The 21,346-nt window shown below is 47.0% G+C and overlaps 2 protein-coding genes across 3 annotated transcripts in view; one reads left to right on the forward strand and one right to left on the reverse strand.

Annotated features, from left to right (window-relative positions):
- LOC144094103 (cell adhesion molecule Dscam1-like) overlaps positions 1-21,346 on the reverse strand; it is a 519,023-nt gene that overhangs the window by 269,747 nt on the left and 227,930 nt on the right. For both annotated transcript variants that reach the window (XM_077628014.1, XM_077628013.1), the window contains exons 27-32: positions 21,157-21,310; positions 20,173-20,287; positions 18,066-18,220; positions 16,686-16,784; positions 15,553-15,741; positions 14,492-14,688 (exon numbers count right to left, since the gene is read on the reverse strand). In XM_077628014.1, the coding sequence (XP_077484140.1) occupies positions 14,492-14,688; positions 15,553-15,741; positions 16,686-16,784; positions 18,066-18,220; positions 20,173-20,287; positions 21,157-21,310 (909 nt within the window). The remainder of the gene's footprint in view (positions 1-14,491; positions 14,689-15,552; positions 15,742-16,685; positions 16,785-18,065; positions 18,221-20,172; positions 20,288-21,156; positions 21,311-21,346) is intronic.
- LOC144094413 (uncharacterized) lies at positions 2,342-10,579 on the forward strand. Its single transcript, XM_077628369.1, has 6 exons — positions 2,342-2,638; positions 3,429-3,522; positions 4,689-5,550; positions 9,349-9,461; positions 10,251-10,327; positions 10,430-10,579. The coding sequence occupies exons 1-6, from the start codon at positions 2,486-2,488 to the stop codon at positions 10,577-10,579; spliced, it is 1,449 nt and encodes a 482-aa protein (XP_077484495.1). The 5' UTR covers positions 2,342-2,485.

Here is a 21,346-nt window from a genome sequence, read left to right on the forward strand (position 1 = left end):
AAGACAGCTTCTTACGGTCGATGACTAGGCGAGGTGGAGCATTCTAACAGACGGAGGAAAGCCAGCGCAGAACTGGATGCATGCATAAGAGAGACAAGCGAACACGATGCGCAGCACTTAGGGCTGAAGCTGGCCATTTTGGGTAAGATCACGACATAGAGGGCTTGTTTCTATGGTGGATTTACTTTACAATTTTGCATGAATTTGCGCAATTACTGGAGAAAAAGAATCCGCCATTACTTTTGCCTAGAAATAAATATCTCAGAAAACAAAAATTCTTGATCCCGACGATGTAGAAGATAGAGCACGGTTTTTGCAGCTTAAACAAACAAAACTAGACTTACTCGGCACCATATAAAAATATGATATGCACATAACTACATGCTACTTGCTTGAACTGCTAAATTATCCAACCGGTAATGTGGCCGTGCAAAATGAGATCCATAAAATGACGCTTTAATGCCAACTAAGTATAGCATGAAGGATAGTTAATCCTAATTACCTGAAAAAATGCCCCGGTTATCCGAAGATTTATTAAAAAATTCCTCGATCCCTCCAAAAAAAAAACTGCCAAAAATGCGGTGTGCACTAATGAGGAGGCTCCATGACACGCACACATCGAGAGCTTTTGATGAGCGCGCAGCGTCAGCGTGCTGGAAGAACAACGCGGACGTAAGGAAGAGGAACGCACATAGGCGTCGCCAAACGGCAAGACTGCTTTTAAAAAGAAAACAGAACACAAATCATCAGCGACCTCCCACTGCAGCGTCCGAACGCGGCGCTCAGCTGGCTTAGGACGACCAGCGAAAACGTGGGCCGACAGCTGCCGCCGCCGCGGGCTAGCGGCGAAGCTCAGAAACCGAAACTACGCGGCCAGGCTACTTTTTGGCCTGGTGACAGGGGCCCTCCGGGTGTTGTCACGCCTGCCATTACGCGTATTTCAGAGGTGCGTGGGTCACAATAGGCAAAAGAAGGATTTTTATACGATCGCTTGCCCTGTTGTGATATATCTACTCGCCCCTTTGGGAGCCTCAGGCAAAATTTTGCAAGTGGGCTTCCCCGCATACCATGGTCTGCCTAAACGAGGTGGCGGAGCTCTCGCTAAGGCAGCTGCGAATGTGACATGACGAATGCTATGGGCGTGTGCTCTAGGTGTGTGTAGCACAGTTTCGAACGATAAAACAAACAATGAAAAGTGCTTTCGCGTTGCAATTGTTCGAGTTGAAAGGATGGTCTTCTCATCATTGAGTAATGTGGGAAAGCCCACTTGCGGAATTTCGCATGAGGTGCAAGCCTAGTAGCATATGAATACGATCAGTCCGCGCGATAAACAACAGAGAAAAAAGCAAAGATCATGCATTTATACTTTTTAATGGAGCTTTAAACTACATCTTCTGGCAATTTGAGTATTTGAGTAGATATTGTCGTTTCGCCACGATCGGTTTTATCAAAGTCGGCACGTCATTCGATAGCTGGCGAATGTACGACCTTTTACAATGGACAGAGTATCAAACATATTTGTATTCGAGATTTCTAGTATTCGGACACTCCTACTAAGAAATTATGTAGAAAATCTGTGACTGCTTTGGAGCGCGCCGTTTTTTTGTTTGTTTTTCTAAAACATCGCAAACTCACTGCACGAACAATTTTTTCTGGTAACTGCTTGCCCTTCTTATTAGTTCTTATTAGTATGTGCAGCTCGGCGCATATTTGTCAGGCTCATTGCTGTGTATGTATAGCTGGCACTACCAATAATTCATCTCATCTATATATAAGCGACAGTCATCGGAATAAAGGGGCGTTCCCAATACCTCGTCAATGTAGCCTCGTCTGGTCCCTCGGCGCTTCGCGCCCCAACATACTGGCGCAGTCGACGAAGATAGCAACGAAGTGTTTAGCCTGACTCAGTTTTTCTCCTGCCGCGGTTCGTCCAAAGGGCGTCGCCTACGAGATGGAAGCGGTCGGACTGCCGCCATTACCGCCTTTTCTCGGGACGCCCGGGGAGGCGACAATTCCCTGGGAGCAGTGGCGTGATGATTTCACCAATTTTCTGCAAGCGACGGGGCTGGAGACGCAACCACCCCTGCGGAAATATTTCGTCGGCACATCGTTTTCGACAAATCCGATGCCACAAACGCCAGCATAGCTTCCGCGCCGAACGAAGGGGCAGCAAGTCGCAGGCTTCGTGGCGAACGCGCTTAGGATGTGCGCTGCGTTGTTCGCCGCTCATTGCGTGATTCCTGCGTGCCCGCATGACCCCACTGCGCCCGAACGAGACGAGCGGGAGGCGCTAGGGTGCCTCGATGCGCGCGCCCTCTCCGCCGCTCCGTGCAGGGTGGAGCCATCCTTTGACAGGGTCAGTGCCGCCGCCGCGGAAGAGGGCAGCCATATTTGAGCCCACTCCTCGCTTCCCCACGGGCCGGTTGCACGTGCGTGGTCGCGCGTCCGCCCGGTCGCAGTTTTCTTCGGTTTCAAAACTCGCAAGATGCCTGGCTGTTGCGTGCCACTGTGCTCAAACCACTCCAGAAATGGCTGGAGAATGTTTTCATTCCCAAGAGACCCTAAAAGAAGGCTCCTCTGGACGGTGAAGATAAAGCGGGACAAATGGCAGCCTGCAAACTCTTCGCGCATATGCAATGTAAGTACAGTGATTATTTGGACGGTTGCGATTTTTTGTAGTTATGTCTGTCGCTGCAGGTTTACATTTAATATGTGCGCTGGAAGTTGTGTTAGTGTTCCTGGAAAGGCTGTAACTACGCACGCTACGTGACTACATCTTTTATGAAACATATATAAGGAGGAATTATACAGCAGATGAGTGGCGGAAAATCATTTTCATAACTCGCAGGTGTGGACATGGATTTTGTATTTCTGTGCACAGGCTAATAAACACAACTAACGGTAATATTAGTTATATACAGTGAAGCGTTGCAGAAGCACTCGGCATTTATGCAATAACAGACTGCTTGCTTGTAGTCGGTTAGCTTAGAGCCGACAGGTTCTTGATTAATTTTTCAAATGGCCCTAAAAGCAAACACATCAAGAGACATGCGTCAGAAGCGTCAGAAACTTTGACAATAGTTTTGTAGAGTTTTTATTTGTTCCAAGGCTGTTTGACGAAGCCAGGAATTAGTTACTTTTGGTAAAACTCCCGTGAATGTGAGCTTTCGTATATAGTAGCTTCGCTAAGAACTTGTTGCTTCTATCTGGCATTTCTAACGTTGGCGCAGTTATTGTGCAGTGCCGGCTATTTCCCTTGTGCGCAGCCATTATTAGTCTGACTTTTAGGATTTGATAAATGCAGCTGCCGAGTGTGCGCGACTCCTTAACATCGCTGGAGCAGTGCCAGAACTTGTGTATCTTTCAAAAGGGGCATTTCTTTCTGTTTGTACTACATACTGGACGCCTGAATTAATTTTCTTATGCAGGCCCATTTCGAAGACAACTGCTACGAGAATCACCGCGCGGATGGAAGGAAGCTGCTAAAGTCAAACGCTGTTCCAACCATTTTTTCGTTCAGACGTAAGTTGCACTATATTTTATTATTGATGGCAAATATGATGTGCATCACTGTTGTGACTCATGAGTTAGAATAATAGCGCTTAAAATCTGGCCTTCTAAATGCAGTACCAATTGCATTACCAATTGCAATTTTAAAACTTTGTCATTGAAATTGTGCCTGTTGCCAAATGTTTGGGAGTGCTCTTTGAACAGCACACGTCTTGGGATCTGCAAGTAGATACAATCATTAGGAAAATATCCAGAGTATCCGGAGTACTTTCTAAATTGAGACATTGCCTCCCTACATGTGTAAAACGCTTTATATATAACTCTCTTTTTATGTCAATAATAAACTACTGTTATTTAGTCTGGGGGACAACCACTTTATCAAACATTAATCAGTTACATATAATACAAAAGAAGGCTGTTCGAGCGATCATGAATGTCCCATACCTTGCTCATTCCGAACCACTATTCAGGGAGTTAAAATTAGTGCCGCTTCCTGAACTTTATCACCATACTCTCAGAAAGCGTTATCAAACAGGTATCAGAAAGAAAAACAAAACTCTTGAAATTATATCGAGTCTAACACTAAACAGAAATGTTCGGGACACTCGCTATCACGAGACTTGGGAGGTTCCGTGTAACCGCACAAAATATGGTGACCAGATGCTGCGATTTCAACTGCCGAAATTACTTAACTGATTACGCACATATATATATATATATATATATATATATATATACGCGTTCGCCTCTGTGTTTTTTGCACTTATTTATTGACTGTTTGTACAGATGTGTGGTGATATTGTTACTTTCCTATCATTATTTTTTGTATGCAAAGTGTTACCTGCCTAGTTTTTTTGCACAAGTTCTTTTCATTGATTTCATGTCTTGCTCATATCTAATGTATATTTGCACTGCTGTGTCGCTGTCAAGAAGACGGTCAGTGGGCGCTGCCAAGCCCTATTTTTGTGGCTTTTTGCCCACTGTCCGTGACATCAGTGTCTGTGGGTATTGATGTTGAAATAAATTGGAATTGGAATTGAATTGGAATTGGAACTTTTCAAGCTTAAAATTTTCGCTTTTAGGTTATGGTTCGCGCAGCTATGAAATAACTGCCGACACTGAGCAATTCTGACGAACTTCACTCATTTCTGCTCTTGCATTTCCTTTTGTTTGTGCAGCTATGGTCCACCACCAAAGAAAGGCTCCTAAGGAGAGAGGCACACCCGCTCTACCAACTACATCAAACTCAACAGTGCAGGAACAAGGACCTGGCGTTTTTGCGGATTGCGATGAGCCTGGGGGAACGAACTTAAGTGAAGAGGTTGTCTATCAGCCTAGCGATGGACAAACAGAGCAAAATGAAGGCTGCGATGCACATTCATCCAGTAGTTGTTGCGCTCAACTGAGAAAACAACTGGAAGATGTGAGAAAGAACCACAGACAACTTCAAGAAGTGCATAAAAAAGCCAACTTGACTATTAACTCTCTTAGAAAGAAGGTGCGAAAGCTAAAAAGCGCCGTAGAGCACTTTAAAAAAAGGATAAAATTTTTAAATAAAGATCAAGTTCGTGCACTTTCCCGAAAAAGCAACAAGGGAAGCATCTGGTCGCCGCAGACTATTAAACAGGGGCTTCAACTGAAGTTTTCTTGTGGGAAGTCTGGTTACAGAACTCTCAGACAGCTCGGCTATCCACTTCCGGCAGAAAGAACTCTATCTCGTCGCCTCCACTGGCTCAAGTTCTCACCAGGAATTCTTACAGACGTTGTAGAACTTCTCCAAGCGAAGGCACAAGGCATGGAAGATGTAGAAAAAGACTGCGTCCTCTTTATCGATGAGATGGAGATTGCCAGAGGGTTTCAGCTTGACCGCTCTGAAGACATTGTGTATGGGGGAGTGACATTGCCACAAAAGCCAGATGAGCCTGCTAATCACGCTCTGGTGTTTATGGTTGGAGGTCTCAACCAGCGATGGAAGCAGGTGATAGCTTATCATTTCACTGGAAGCCATGTGGATGGCCGCACGCTCAAGGACATTGTTCTGCAAGTTGTCCAACTCTGCGCCGATATTTCCCTCAGAGTTCGGGTTGTAACGTCCGACATGGGCGCCTCAAATCGAGCGATGTGGCGTGAGCTGGGATTTTCTAGCCACCGAAATTCGAAGACAACCTGCTCAATACCACACCCTTCGCTCAATGATATGGAGTTGTTCTTCAACGCAGACGCTGCTCATGTTTTGAAGAATATTAAAGGTCAGTTGATAACATCTCATGCATTTACATTAAGTGAAGCAACAGCCAGCCAGTGCGATCTTCCCTCACGTGAAGTGAAACTGGATCATGTGCATGCTGTGCTGGAGTTTGACAAGGAAAGGGAGCTAAAGCTCGCACCGAAGCTCTCTGAAGCCCATGTCTCATCTGGACATTTTACGAAAATGAAAGTCGGACTTGCCGTGCAATTTTTCAGAGAAGCTCCCAGTGCAATCCGATACCTCATCAAGGAAAAAGTGCTGGACATAGAGGCAGAAACAACAGCTTGGTTTTTAGAGCTGGTATCAAGATGGTACGCATTAATGTCGTCGCGTCATCCATCTGTTGCCCTAAGTCTGCACGATGTGGCGAAGCATCATAGAGCTCTGGAAACTCTAAACCTGGCCCTAAACACCTTTCAAGGGATGAGCATGGGCAGCACGTCTCAGTGGAAGCCATCGCAGGCGAGCCTCCTGATCTCCACAACGGTCGTGCTTCGCCTGCAAGACATTCTTTTGAACTCGGAGGGCTACAGCTTCTTACTCACCAGCAGGCTGCTACAAGATTGCCTTGAGAATCTTTTCTCTGTGGTTCGTCTCAGGAAGCCTGTCCCAGACGCCTATGATATGAAATGCGCACTGAAACTTGTGTGCATAAGCCAATTTTTGCACACGCCGTCTACCACCAGCTACAGTGTTGACGATTCTGAGTGCCTGGTTGACCTTCTGTCAAACGGGAAACGTGAACTCGATGAAGCCGAGGTAAAGGAAATCGATGACTCGGAGGTTCTTTTCATTGAAGCGCTAACATCGACTGAATGCAGCATTCTGTTCCATATTGCCGGATTCCTCGTTAAAGGTATTCTGAAAGCCATAAATAATTGCGAGCAGTTCAAAGCTACTCTGCTCGGTTCTAGTGACGCTGAAAATGCATATCTCACAAGGCTGAAGGAGTACCTCGAAAATGGCGACAACCTGCATTACCCCAGTCCTGAAGTGATGAAAGTGCTGAAGTCGTGCGAGGAGCATTTTAAGGGCATCACAGAATGGGCGGAAAGCCTTCTAACTATGAAATCTCCAGTGCAGGCTGTGATAACATACCTAAGACAAATGGTTCCGTTTAATGTTGAAACATGCCAGGTTCACAACGAAATCATTCAGAAGTTGTTATACTCGACCTACGCTCGAACGAGGCTGCGAATTCACCTGCGACAACTGGAAGAAAAAAAAGTCAATGGACATGCAAGCAAAACGTGTGCTGGCGTCAGCTTGCCGTGAAGAGATTTGTAAATATTGTGTATAAATGTCAAATTCACCATAGTTCGCTTGTCTCCTATTTTTTGACAGTAGCTTTAATAATTTACAACATAAATAAACTGCATTATTACAACTCCTAAGTAAGTGAAATTTATGCACTTACGTTTCTCATTAACTCTTCACACTATATAAGAAAAACTTCCTCAGTCGATGAGACACGCGCATTTTCCCAATATAGGCTCTGTTGATAGATGTTATTTTTTTGCCTTTTCATGAGAGTATTTTTCACAGTCAAGTTTGCGTTCACTTAATGTTTTCGGTGAAGGTATGAAGGCGCCGAAATTATCCCATGCTTTGTTAAAGTGGTTACTTTACATGAAAAAAAGCTGCACGAATTATGCAGCTGCATTGTATATTACAGCTACAGTGCAAACTCCTGTACCACAGCATTGTTTCTTTTTTTTTACCTGCACAAATTAACAAACAAAAACAAGCGATGCCAAGGATCAAACGACTACGAATGTCCAAGGGCCTACAGATTGCGTCCATTTGATTCTGAGGGGGTAAAATGTTTCATTAATAAGCCTTATCATTCTCAGCATTTAATATTGACTAATACGTTGCGGCGAACGAGATAAACTCTGTTTTTGCGAGTCAGCGCACTGAGTCCCAGACAATTTACAAAACTCCGTAAGTCAGCTTTTCTGCATAAAAAAAAAACACCTTTACGATTGCGACGCGAACTGTCCGAGGGAGAAGAGTTGGGTGCAGCGCAAACGACTTTTATTCCTTTATGTTATGGTGTGCACGGCCAGGCGAGCACCTTGGCACAGCTGCGTTTCAAATTTCCTTCAGGAATGCAGCCCGGGGAGGGTGCATTGTAACCGCAGCAATGGCTTGGGAGAGCGGCCCCTAATCTCTTTATTGTGAAAGCAACACAGGGCAGAAGCCTGTAGGAAAGGGTTCGGCAACAATAGATGTCCCCAGCGATGCACCCTATTTCTGCCTCCAAAACTTGTTTCGCCGCGATGGTGAAGGGGCCTTCGCTGCGCAGAGAAGCTTACCTCCAGTGTTCTGAAACGAGTGGGCTCAAATATGGCGGACACTGCAGCAGACGACGCGGTTGTCCCCACCCTGCACGGAGCGGCGGAGAGGGCGCGCGCATCGAGGCACCCTAGGAGGCGCTGCCTTCGCGCGCTATCTGTTGGAGCAGTGGCGTACATTGCGAGGAGGAGGAGGAGGAGCGACGAGGAGGAGGAGGACGATTTTTCGCTCACGGCCAATGCCACCGACGACACCGGCTTTTCTGCGACAAGGAGCCCTTAACGCTGTGGCGTTAAAAGGCCATTCTGCTAAAATGCTTTGGGGTTTAAGGACGCCGTGTTTTCCGCACTTTGGGTCCAGAGCCAGCACAGACGCCAACGCCAGCCACAGAAAAGGACAAGGTAGAGGCAAGTGAAGAGAATTGTTATACCAAGGCACTTGGCTAGTGGACCATCATTTCTCAAGCACCGTGAACGTATTAGTCAAGCGGCGTCGATTCACGTTAAGGAGACAGTTACCAAATGAGCCGATACGAGCATACGTCAGTGCGCTCCGACAGTTAGCGTGCGACTTCGGGGATTTCTTGGAGGCGGCTTTACGGGACAAGGTTGTTGACGGAGTGCGAAGTACTGACATTCAACAGAAACTAGTCGTGAAGGGGTCAAAACTTCCGTTGACTGAGGCGGTAGAAATTCTACAAACGTACGAGCAGGCAGCGGAAGGTGCTGAGGTCTATGATCAAGGGCCACTGCAACTGGACATAGCGCATCATGTTTCGAAAGGGGGGGGGGGGGGGGCAAGAAAACCACTCGACAATGCCGTGGGTGCGAAAATGTTACCGGTGCGGCTCTACAAGGCACCTGGCAAATTCAAATGATTGATGAGCGCGAGGGAAACGTTGTTCCAGATGCCACCCACAAAATCGGCCATTTTCAAGCGGTCTGCGGTAGGTCGGCGGAGCGGGATGCACGAGTAATTCAAAACGACGGCTCTTGTGAAGAGGATGGGCTGACTGTGTTGGCTGTCAGAGAAGCGGTACGAAGGTCCCTGGTCGTCGATGTCGTCATTGAGAGCGAGCAGTTGCAACTGGCGATCGATATTGGGTCGCCTGTGTCTATTTTGCCAGAACACCTTTATCGGGACAAGTTCGCCAGCAGGTTTCCTTTGGCTTCAACTACCGCAACACTTCGGGATTTTTCACAGAAGGAAATTCCCTTCATGGGATATTTCGTAGCCAGCGTTGTGCGCGCTAACAACTCGACTTACCTGTGCTTTTATGCTGTTCCTCATAGCACAGCATTGCTGGGACCGGATGCTGTGCAACAGCTACAGTTGCATATCGACGGTTCGGCGCTGGAGTGCCTACAGGTCACGGCCAGCTCGTCGTCGCTCCCTCCCGAGTTGTGTGAGTTTTCCTTTCTTTTTGCGAATATGTTGGGACTAGTGAAGAACTTTGTGCACTCTGAAGTTGCGCTCAGATGTCAAACCAGTAGCGGCGAAACTTCGACGCTTGCCCCTGAGCTTACGGAAGAAAGCAGCAGCTGAACTGGTACGATTGATGGAAGCCGGCATTATAGAAAGAGTTATACTGCAGAATGGGTGTCTCCTGTATTAGTTGTACAGAAGAAGGATGGCAGTATTCGCCTATGTGTTGATTTCCGCCAGCCGAACAAAGCAGTGGTTGTTGATGGGTTTCCTTTACCACACACAGAAAAACTGTTGCATGCTTTGAGTGGAGCAACATTGTTTTCGAAATTAGGCCTTGCCTCAGCCTATAATCAAGTGGAATTAGCAGAAGAGAGTCATGAAATAACGATGTTTTTCACGCATGAAGGATTATTTCGGTTTCGCAGGGTGTGTTGCGGTCTCGCATCAGCACCAGCCGCTTTTCAGCGAATGATGCAAGAAATTTTGAAAGGCTGCAAGGGTGTATTGTTCTATATCGATGACATCATAGTCTTCGCAAAGACAAATAACGAACACAACCGTAACTTCCACGAGGTATTGGGCCGGATCGCCAGCGCTGGTCTGAAGCTGAATCATAAATGCCTATTCGTGGCCCAGGAACTGTCATTTCTAGGTCCCCATGTGAGTGCACGTGGTCTTGGCCCACTCAAATCAAAGGTGGATGCAATACTTAAGGCGCCAGCGCCGACTGATTTTGTGGTGACACAATCATTCCTTGCACTCGTAGGTTATTACTCTCATTTTCTTCCCCATTATGCAGAAGTGGTGGAACCGCTGCGAATGGTTCTCCGAAAGGGCCAAGAGGTATTGTGGGACCAGGACGCAGAGCAAAGTTTTCTTAAGGTCAGGGAGATGCTGTCAGCATGTGGAGTGGTGGCTATGTTCGACGCGTCTTTGCCTGTGCAGGTGACGGCTGATGCATCTGCATATGGGCTTGAAGCCGTGCTGCAGCAGGTAGTTGACGGCGAAGTGCGCACAGTGGCATTCGCTTCCGGGATATTAAATCCGCAAGGACGCAAGTACTCTACCGGGGAACGAGAGGCGCTTGCATGTTGATGGGCATGCAAATATTGGCATATATATATATATATATATATATATATATATATATATATATATATATATATATATATATATATATATATAACTAAAGCATCGCCAGGCCCTGATAAAATTCCAAAAGCTTTCTTGCGCCGGTATGCCGAAAAGCTTTCCGAGTTTCTGGTTGTTATTTTTTGCGCATCTCTTTCATCAGCTGTGATTCCTTCAGAGTGGAAAACTGCACGTGTTGTTCCTGTTCTAAAGAAAGGGGACGCATCACTGATATCAAATTATCGTCCCATCTCTCTCACTTCAACCTGTTGCAAATTACTAGAACACATAATCGCCAAGTACATCATCGGTTTTCTTGATAACAATATCCTTTCTAACGTTCAACACGGGTTTAGGAAGGGCTTTTCTACTGTAACTCAACTAACATCGGTTGTTCATAGTTTTGCATCTGTACTTGATAAATCCGGCCAGGCTGATATTATTTTTATGAATTTTAGTAAAGCATTTGACCTCGTCTCCCATTCTAAATAATTGACAAGCTTAAACAAGTTGGTCTTCCTAACTTTATAGTTAACTGGGTTTCAGCTTACTTATCTAACCGACAGCAGTTTGTTAGTATTGACAACCATTATTCAAACAGCCTGCCTGTCTCTTCTGGTGTTCCCCAAGGAAGTGTCCTCGGTCCCCTGTTATTTTTAATATATGTGAATGACATTGTAAAAGTAGTTACTCATCCCGTTCAAATCCGGCTATTTGCAGATGACTGTGTTTTGTTTAATGTAATTACTTGTCGTGAAGACCAACTATTACTCAATTTAAACCTAAAGAATATTCTGGATTGGTGCAACCAGTGGGACATGAAACTTAACGCTCAGAAAACCGTATTTATGAGATTAACAAAAAAAAACAGCCTTTATACCCTTACGCTCTTCCATCATTTCCACTTTCAGAGGTAACTGAATATAAATATCTTGGCGTGACGATAACTAATAATCTAAGCTGGAACAAACATATAGGTAACGTATGTGCATCAGGTTTTCGTAAACTTTGTGTCCTCAAGCACAAATTGAAGCATGCTCCTGCAGACTTGAAATTTTTAGCCTATTCATCATTAATCAGACCCAAGTAAGAATACGCTTGCATTGTCTGGGACCCATTTACTAAAACTAACATTCAAGCGCTTGAAATGATCCAGCGCAAGGCCATTCGATTCATCTTTTCAAAATACCGTTCAACCGATTCACCTACTGCCATAATGCGAGCACACCGAATTCAAACATTGCAGGTACGACGTAAAATTATCAGATTAAAATTTCTTTTCCTTCTCAAACATAACAAGTTGTCAATGTGCCCGGATCCCTACGTCAAGCCATTTTCCGCTCCACGACCAACAAGACATCGCCACTCTGATTCACTAACTCCATTCACCGCCAGAACTAACCTATTTAAATACTCCTTCTTCCCTCGCACCGTAACTGAATGGAATACTTTACCTTTAACAGCACTATGTGACATAGATTCCATTGAAAAAATAGAAGATTGACGCCATCAAACTTATTTTGCTTTCTGTTTCAAATTTTCTTTCAGTGTTTTTTTTTTGTATATTCATGTTGCACTGTATTGCCCCTCCTGCTAGGGCCCAGAAGGGCCTGCAGTATTCTGTATATATATATATATATATATATATATATATATATATATATATATATATATATATATATATATATATATATATATATATATATATATATATATATCTGTGGGGCCGCAGGTTCGTGCTACGAACTGACAATCGGGCATTGGTAACACTGCTGTCAACAAACGGGGTTTTGAAGACATCCACTGTGTATTGAACGGTGGTGTGCTAGGTTGTTGCGATACAATTTTGCAGTGCACTATACAAAAGAACAAACCAATGTCGTCGCGGACGCATTTTCTCGGTTGCCTCTAAAGTTGACTGAGGAAGAGCCTGGAAAAGGTAGTCGCTGCCGTTTCCAGCCTGATAACCAGGAGTGAACTACAAGCAGCAACAGCTGATGATCCGCTGCTAAACGAGGTAGCATGGTACGTTATGTCTAGATGGCCGGTAAAGAACTGTTTAGCCGGAAAACTAAGGTTGTATTTTCGCGTTCAAGCAGAGCTGTAGTGGTAGCTGGACTACTGTTTCGGGCTGAACCAGTCGTACCCCCTGCGGCACTCACTTCCAGATTGGTCATGATGATAAACGAGTCGCATCCAGGCATTGTGAGAACAAAACAAAGATTGAGGGTACAATATTGGTGGCCCTTAATAGACAATGAAGTTGAAGCTGCGATTAGGAACTGTGCTGTTTGTAAAGCATCGGATAAATCGGCAAAAACGGTGACGCCTACGTTGCAACCAGTGGAGTGGCCGAAGAAGCCCTGGGAAAAGCTTGGCAATCGACATTGTCGGAGCGATGGAGTAAGCATCTCCAGAGTGCAGTGTTGCGGTAACCGTCATTACCACAGCAAGTGGCCAGAGGTGGCATTTGTATCCAGGATAACTACACAGGCTGTTATAAAAGTACGCCTGGAACTGTTTGCAAGAGAACGGTACCCGAAAAGCATCGTGATGGACAATGGGCGTCAGTTCATGTCTGCATGTTTTGGCAGTTTTTGCAGGACCGAGGGATTGACCACTGTGTTACAACATTGTACTACTCACAATGCAATGGGCAGATTGAGCGGTTTAACCGCGTGCTGAAGGAATATATCTAGGTCGCGGCGTTGGAACGGAGGCCACTGAAGGAGGCAATCTGCCAGTACCTGGGTGTGTATAGGGCCACTTCGCATGCAGTTACATGTGCGTCGCCGGCGTTCCTGCTACATGGAAGGAGACCCAGGACACGACTGGATGTAGTGGGCCTTCCAGAAACGGAATTTTTCGACGAACCTCTAGTTGCCATAGAAAAGTTGAAACATCGGGTCAGAGAGCAGCAGGAACGAACAAAAAGTTATACAGATGAAAAACGCGGTGCCAGAACGTCCACTATTGAATGAGGAGGTTTCGTGAAAATAAAACAAGGCGGACCGAAGACGAAGCACAACTTTTCCTTGCCTATGTAAGCAGAGAGACGAGTGGGCAAGCATTCAATTTTGTTGACCAACGGCACTAAATGGATTGCATCGAAGCTGACGGTAATTGCCAAAGGAGAGACCGAAGGTGCACAAGGATTAGCTGACATGGTTATAGGGCGCCGTGGTGCGGCCAGGAGATTTTCCTGTGACCTATAGACTCATGTAAGTGACAGGGCGGAACCAGAGACCGCTGCTACATTCATGGACGAATCGAAACTGGCGCAAAATGAGGACACAGAAAAGAGCTCTCCTCGTCCTGGAAATATCAACGGAGTCTGCACCTCAGCTGCCTGACCCGCAATACTCTGCTCGACCGCAACGAACTAGAAGACCGCCAGTAAGGTATGCGGATGAGTTTGCCTCAGACCGAAAAACTGAAACGTGCCATGTGCTTAAATCTTAAGCGTGTATAGTTTGAGCTCATAGTTGTATTATATCCAGAAGTGTGTCTTGTTGGGCGAGTTGGTGACCCATGAAAATAGAGCTGCGCGTAACAAAACAGGACGCAAAGCGCTCGTGTCGTTCTGTGTCTCTCCTTTGTGTCCTGTTTTGTTACGCGCTGCTCTATTTTCATGTTATATCCGTTGCATTGTGTTATGAGGGAGGAATATGTTGTGTATGTATAGGGGGTGCTATCCATCATTCATCTCATCTGTATATAAGCGACAGTCATCGGAATAAAGGGGCGTTCCCTATACCCCGTCAATGTAGCCTCGTCTAGTCCCTCGACGCTCCGCGCCACCACACTCATCAATGTACCAGTATCACGAGCATTGCTACACAACCGACTAGGACACACGTCCTGCGAGCAGCATACCTGAGGCAGCACTCCCGCGGCGGGGCTGGTGTGGTTCCAGTGGGCGGTCCACTCCTGCTGCTGCCCGTGCAGCGGCCGGTGCTCGACGCTGAGCCGTGTCAGCGGGCAGCCGCCCGAGCGCCACGCCGACGGCATCACTTGCACGTGGGAGCCGTTCAGGGCGCGCACAATGTCCTCCTTGTTCGGAGCCACCGGTGCTGCGCGCACGGACACCGCGTGGCCTTACGAGCGTGCACCGACTCTTCTCCGCTGGCGCGATCCTATCGCGCTCCATGCACCACCAAGCGGCTGGTCGCGCCATACTCACCTGACCGAAAGAACGCGAGAGTGCTCGCAATCTTCCATATTGTTAGTAGAGGAGCGTATATGTAGCGTGTCTGCACAACTGAAATTGCGTGGTACGGTGATATAACTAATTGTGGCACGCACAACAAAAACTTGAGAGCCTTCTTTAACACATTCTTAGCGGAAAAATGCAATGATATTTAGGTTGCTGGCTTTAACGTCTACAATGAGCGCTGAGGCAGTGAGGCACACAGCGCTACAGCGCTGCGTGTGTATTTTGTCTCTTCTGCGTCCGCGTCTTTTGCGCTGTTTAAAAGAAGTATGAACCGCCAACTAGCCCGCACGTCTACCCTTGTAACCTACAATGAGTGTTTAATGTTCTTGCGATTTTCCCGCCAAAACATTGGTTGGAAACAGCTCCATTTCCCTTATGGGATGTCTCACCAGTTTCTAGAACGCGCGAGTGCCTTCCATTAGATTATCATATAGGATTATACTAACACGACCATATATTCCACGTTCATCCACTCACTAATCCACCGTAATCCATTGTTTAGGATGGGCCTACTTCCAAAATTTTCAGGGTTCTCTGACTTTCAAATTTTACGGTTCGCTCTGATTGTTCCTTTGGTGGTGAAGTGGTGTTGAAGACGTCACGACCCTCTTGACCAATCAGGAAGCTTTGGTTAAAAGTTTTTCCTCCTCTACTGAAAAGTGATAGCGTAGGTTGTCTGCGTGTGCGCTCGTGCCCGTGGGGTGTCAGTGTCTATACTCACGGCTTCCGAGCGTGCGCGTGGCGAGCAGGTCGCTCTGCTCCCGGCGCCCGCTGGCCAGGAAGGCGACCGCGTACAGCTGGTAACGCGTGCCGCACTGCAGGCCGTCCAGGTGGTACGTGTCGTTGTGGCGGCCCACCAGTGAGCGCTGCTGCCACTCGCCGCTCTCGGACTTCAGGTGGACCTCGAGCACTGCATCGGCCGAGAGGGGGGGGGCAGCGGATTGCTTGGCGAGAAATGTCATCAGACTCGTTTCTGGGAACACCTCTAGTGTGAGGAGGCGACCCGCTGAAGACTCGGCGAGCCTGGTTATGCTTGGAAAAGAAAAGCTGCATATTAGTCGCAGAGTGAACTTTTCCTTGTGCCCACTCTGCACGGCTGTGCTCGGTGTTAGGTTGCGCCACACTGAGGAGGCCGAAAGGACGGTTGGCCATCATTGCTTCTAAGGTATCCAGGGGGCGCTTCGTACGTTCATTGCAGCAAGCATAACGCGATTCAGAACATGGTATGTACAATACAGCTTAGACGCACAGCTAGATTTCGATGGAATCTAATCCTCCATGTAAAGACGATGGAAGAGGCTGAACGCTCCAGCCTCCTCTTCACTAATTCTCGTCTCTTACTTGACAACCGCTGCTAACATGCAACAAAAAACTAGAGCAAAAGGACGGTGCAGAATTGAATTTGTGACTGGGACACGATGTTTGGAATGAATTAAAATAATAACAAAAAATTCAGATAACCATATTGGTATGCGGAAACAATGGGCAAATCTTACACTTTACAAAACAATTGCAGGGCTTTAGCAGGTGCAAACTGCCATCCTGTCAATGGCGACTCGCTAATCGAGCCGCAACCGTGATCAAATATTAGAGAGTTATAGCATTGCGCGATCCGCGATTCGCTACCTCGATCCACTTCCACGAGGCGCCACCGTGCCTGCGCAGATCACCCTAGAGACGCCAGATGGCGCCAAGTGCCTGTCAGCTGCGAGCACGCCAGCCGCGTCGGGACAAATCAGCGTGTACCCAGCGGTGCCCCGTGGTAGCGAATCACTGTGGCGGATCGCGCAATGCTATAACTCTCTATTCAGACAACACGGGAGAAAGGATAAAAAGGCATACTAGAGGACGCACCCTGCACAACTTGATCGTCGACGGCAGAGCCGCTTGCAGTCAACTGAAGAGACGTGGCAGTCTGGGTGACCACCTTGAGCACGAACCCTTCCAGGTGAGCTGCGCACACAAGGAAAGGAACGCCGCACTTGCCACTCCAGTAGACTTCACACCAAGGAAAAGGTTCCCACTATACGCCCTGTATGCTGCATTTGTCAGTCTTAATCCCAGTAATTTTAAATTGCTAGCGTTTTTGCAATGATGTAAAGAAACGACATGACTATTTTCGAACGAGACTTTGAATTTCCGCTTTTCTCATTCATACCGGGTCAACAGCCCAACAATAACCACCATTGACATAGAGCATTCTGTATACAGAAAAACTCTGGTATTCTAAACGAAGTTTACAATACCATTTTTAAATATCTCAAGGAAACGCGCATATAATTAGGTAGCTAAATTCGAACACCACAGTATTACAAGCAGAAATTCAAGATAGATTCACAAGGTAGGAATACTGATCTGTGTAGCCTTCATCACCTACATGTAATCCCGCCCTTTATGTAGAACTCCGAAAGGGCTCTTTAAGGTAATAAAACGAAGCTGATTGAGGGCCTGCTCATATTTAAACAAAGACTCACGTGCATGTGGGTGCCTATTGTTTAAAAGATGGAATCTGGTGGTCAAGAAGAACAAAAGAGGAGATTTTTATTGTAAAAAGCCTATAAAAAGTAGCGGTACGAGGGACAAAGACACGTTCACTGCACAGATTAACAACACGCTAATTTTCCACTGTAGAGAGAGAGAGAGAGAGAGTGCGTTTTGCTTTTGATGGTGTACCTTTATTTTTCCACTTTTCTGTTTTTTTCAACAATTCCTCTCTACTAGACAAACGCACGTAGATAAAAGAGCACATAAGTCGAAACATACACACTGCCGTTATTAAAACCATTGCAAGTGTCTAAACTGCGTGAAATGAGCAAATCTTCCCCAGCACGAATTTTTTTACTGTATTGGCACGATCATAATCAGCTACGAGAGTAGCCAGGCCTATGACATATATCTTTATCATACAGTGTTAAGGATGGCCAACACGTGCACTGCACACTTCTTTTTTGCTATTCCCCTTATAAACGGAACACCCTCGCAAGGCAGTGTGGGCGTTTTGTGGGAATATAAGCTTTTTTGTGATTTTATATTACGCTGCATTCCATCAGTTTTGGCACTGGCCCTGCATACTCTTCCATGCGTTGAACTCGGGCGGCGAATTTGCTGGTTCAAAAATGCGCGACAACTATTTGTCCTGTCGTGATATCCTTGCGCGCCTTTTGCAAGCCATGTACAGTGTATACAGACGATGAACTGCGCTAATCAGCGCGCGCGTCGTGAACGGCGACTTACCCCGCACGATGAGCGCGACGAGCCGCCGGTCGCTTGCGAGCCGGTTGCGCACATGGCACGAGTAGTTGCCTGCGCTGGTGGCATCCACACGCCGCAGGCTGAGGCTACCGTCGCTACCCAGCTCGGTCCTGTTGGAGCGCGACAGGGGCGCCTCGCTGCGGAGGAGGGTGCGCCACTATGGAGCAGAGTCCCCCACAGAAGACCACTATACACTCTTGACAGTCTTATGCTCGGATAGGGAGCTTGGTCCTGGCGACACATGCTGTAACTCTCTGGAACGTATCAGCACCTCATTCAACAACGACAAGGCGTTACTCTCTTTCAGTTTGAATTGAAGGTTTAAGAGCGTTTTGAGATCGCGTCGGGGAAGCAGCAGAAAGAGTGCAATGTGAAACCTGCTGGCCCTTGTTTCAGTGCTGCAGTTTGCAAGAAAGTCAATCCTGTTGAGGGTCCTGTAATCCCGCAGATAATGCCTACGCATATCAGCTACCGATTACTCAGCCGTAGTGACCGACCGCTGTACCACACGGACTGAACACTTCATTCCTTTTCTTCCAAGACATTTTTCACGTAACTTAATATATGCCGCGATAATCGTGCGGTTAATGTGCAGTAAAGGATGCCAAAAGAAAGCACATGATTGTCTTTTATGGAGATGCTCTTGAGCACGATCGTTAATGGCTTCAGGTTTGCGGAGCTCCTATTGCAGAAGTGACAAGAATGCGGACACAATGGCTTCGTTTTCTCGTAAGAAAGTATCGTTTGCGCACCTTCCTTTTCAGCGCCGCGCAGATACGTTTAACTGTATAGTCGGGTACACCTTTAGAAGACAGGAGAGGCCCCGCTCAAATGACCGAAGCGCAGCAGCCAACTGCCTCCGCGACTAAAGAAATAGCCCCACTAAAAAAATTGTGACTGTTTCTAAACCGCGCATTTCTCGGTATATATAAGATGTGTGTATCTTGATGAGTGGTTTGGTAAAACTATCTTGATAAAAGTGCTACAGCACATGCCAGATCGCGAAAGAAAAATAACTCCGTGCATTCTACAACGCTGTGCGTCGTCTGCTACGGAGCAAGATCGACGGCATCGAGCGACACTCGAACGACGCCCTGCTAGACGCTCGGCTATCTTATCATATACTGCTGCCAACGATCGATCGCTTGCGAGCTGAACTGGCAGCAACGAATCTTTGCGTGGGAGGTTGCTTTCGAAAATCTTTTTGGTTGAGGAACTCGTAGGTTGGTTTCATTCGCGCACGCTTTTCTCATTAGTCCTGATAATGGTTTTGCACCATCACTTCCCCACGTCTGACGAGAAACGCAGGGGCGCACACCCGCCGCTCACAGTAGGTACCAGACTTTGGCAAACTCTCCTCGTCATAACTTCACTTATGAGCAAAACAAAACAATAGAACAAACAAGTACGATGTTTGTTTGCAGCAGTGTGTCGCAGCGGGATCCCGTTTCCAGACGAAGCGCAGCGCAGCGTCACCGATGTTCGTTGTAATCGTTTTTTCGCCGGCTCACGGCTCAGAACAAACGCACGCGGCACAAATTGTGCATCGTAAGCTCTCAATAATGTTTCCGGCATGCCAGACGTCCACAATCAATTCGAATTCACTCTGACGAAGGGAGACGCACACAGCTGACGCGACTCGGTCCAGTTCGAAGCGAGGGCGGCCATGTTAGCCATGTTCTCCGTCGGCGGGGTCACCGGCCCTCCGGCTCACGACGTCACCTGAAGTGCGCGCCTTTTGGCGGAGGCTCGTGTGCATCCGCCTTGAGGGGCAAATGCCGCTGCCTTCTGAAGTTGCACCCGACTATATGTGTAGCTTGAATCAGCTGAGTGGTTACATGGACGGCACGAGACAACAGAGAGTATTAGCATAGCGTGACCCACTACCGTGATCCGTACAAGCAATAAAACAATTCTAGAAAGGAACCGAAATGAAGTAATGACTTCTAAAAAGAAAGAGCCAGATGTGGCAGATGTAGCGAAGTTCGAAACAAGAGTCATCTTTGCCTTCACCAATTTTTTGAAGGTGCAAATGATTTAAGCACGATTTTATACTAAAGCCAATCGAAACATCCACAGCGGTAGCTACCCGTGTTTCCACTCCCAGTGCACAGGCGCTGTTCCCAGGAACCGGCAGCTGAGGTGAACGTCCTCGGCCGGTGCGACTTGGACGACCTCGTCGAAGTCCACGATACGGGCAGGCACTGCAAGAAATGCCAGTTCAGATGACAATGTCTTCGTGAGCCTTACCAAACTCCGTTGCTTTTCTCGCCTACTTTGATCTAGATTCGTAGTGCACACTATTCGATTAAATACTGGGGGCTAGCCGAGCAAAAACCAAAATGATTGCCTCGCCAGCCTATAGTCAGTCCAAAAGACAATTGCACAGCAGTTTTCACCTTTGCATGGAAACAGCGCAGCAGACGGGACCAAGAAAGGAAGACACACACACGGGCGCTGTTTGGAACAGATAACCCCGAAGTATAAGAAATTAAATCCAACAAAGGGGTAAGCCGGGCTAGTTGGTACATTCTTTGCATGGAAACAGCGCAGCAGACGGGACCAAGAAAGGAAGACGCACACACGGGCGCTGTTGGAAGAGATGAGCCCGAAGTTTAAGAAATTAAATCCAACAAAGGGGTAAGCCGGGCTAGTTGGTACATTCTTTGCATGGAAACAGCGCAGCAGACGGGACCAAGAAAGGACCCGTGTGTGTGTCTTCCTTTCTTGGTCCCGTCTGCTGCGCTGTTTCCATGCAAAGAATGTACCAACTAGCCCGACTTACCCCTTTGTCAGTTTTCACCACTGCGCACATTGTGGCGTGGTGAGCTGGTAAGATGAATCTGCGGAGACAGAAGGAAGACGCGATGTTAATATGACATATACAAAATGCTTTGTGTTGCATGGTCGTTCATGGCACCCTACCTTGATCCTAAGAGGGCAGCGCAAAAAACGACACAGGACAGCGCCCGTCCTGTCTTCAGTCTTACTTCTGTGTTACGTGTCGTTTTTTGTGCTGCTTTCTTATCACTCAAGTATGAAGAAACTTGCTCGAACACAAATTTCAGTCTACCTTGATCGCTAGTAGTCTGAGCAACAATCTTGCTGGGTGGACCCTCGCCAACGCGCGAAGACGCCGTGACCCAGACTTCCACCCTGGTGTTTCGAGGAACCAAGGTGAGGTTGTACTCCAGTTTGCTCGTAGGCACTAGTTTTACCGTCGCATTCTGAAAAGAGCCGAGCAGAGAGAGGACAGCGTTTGA

This window comes from Amblyomma americanum, chromosome 6 (assembly GCF_052857255.1).
Source record: "Amblyomma americanum isolate KBUSLIRL-KWMA chromosome 6, ASM5285725v1, whole genome shotgun sequence".
Taxonomy (NCBI): domain Eukaryota; kingdom Metazoa; phylum Arthropoda; class Arachnida; order Ixodida; family Ixodidae; genus Amblyomma; species Amblyomma americanum.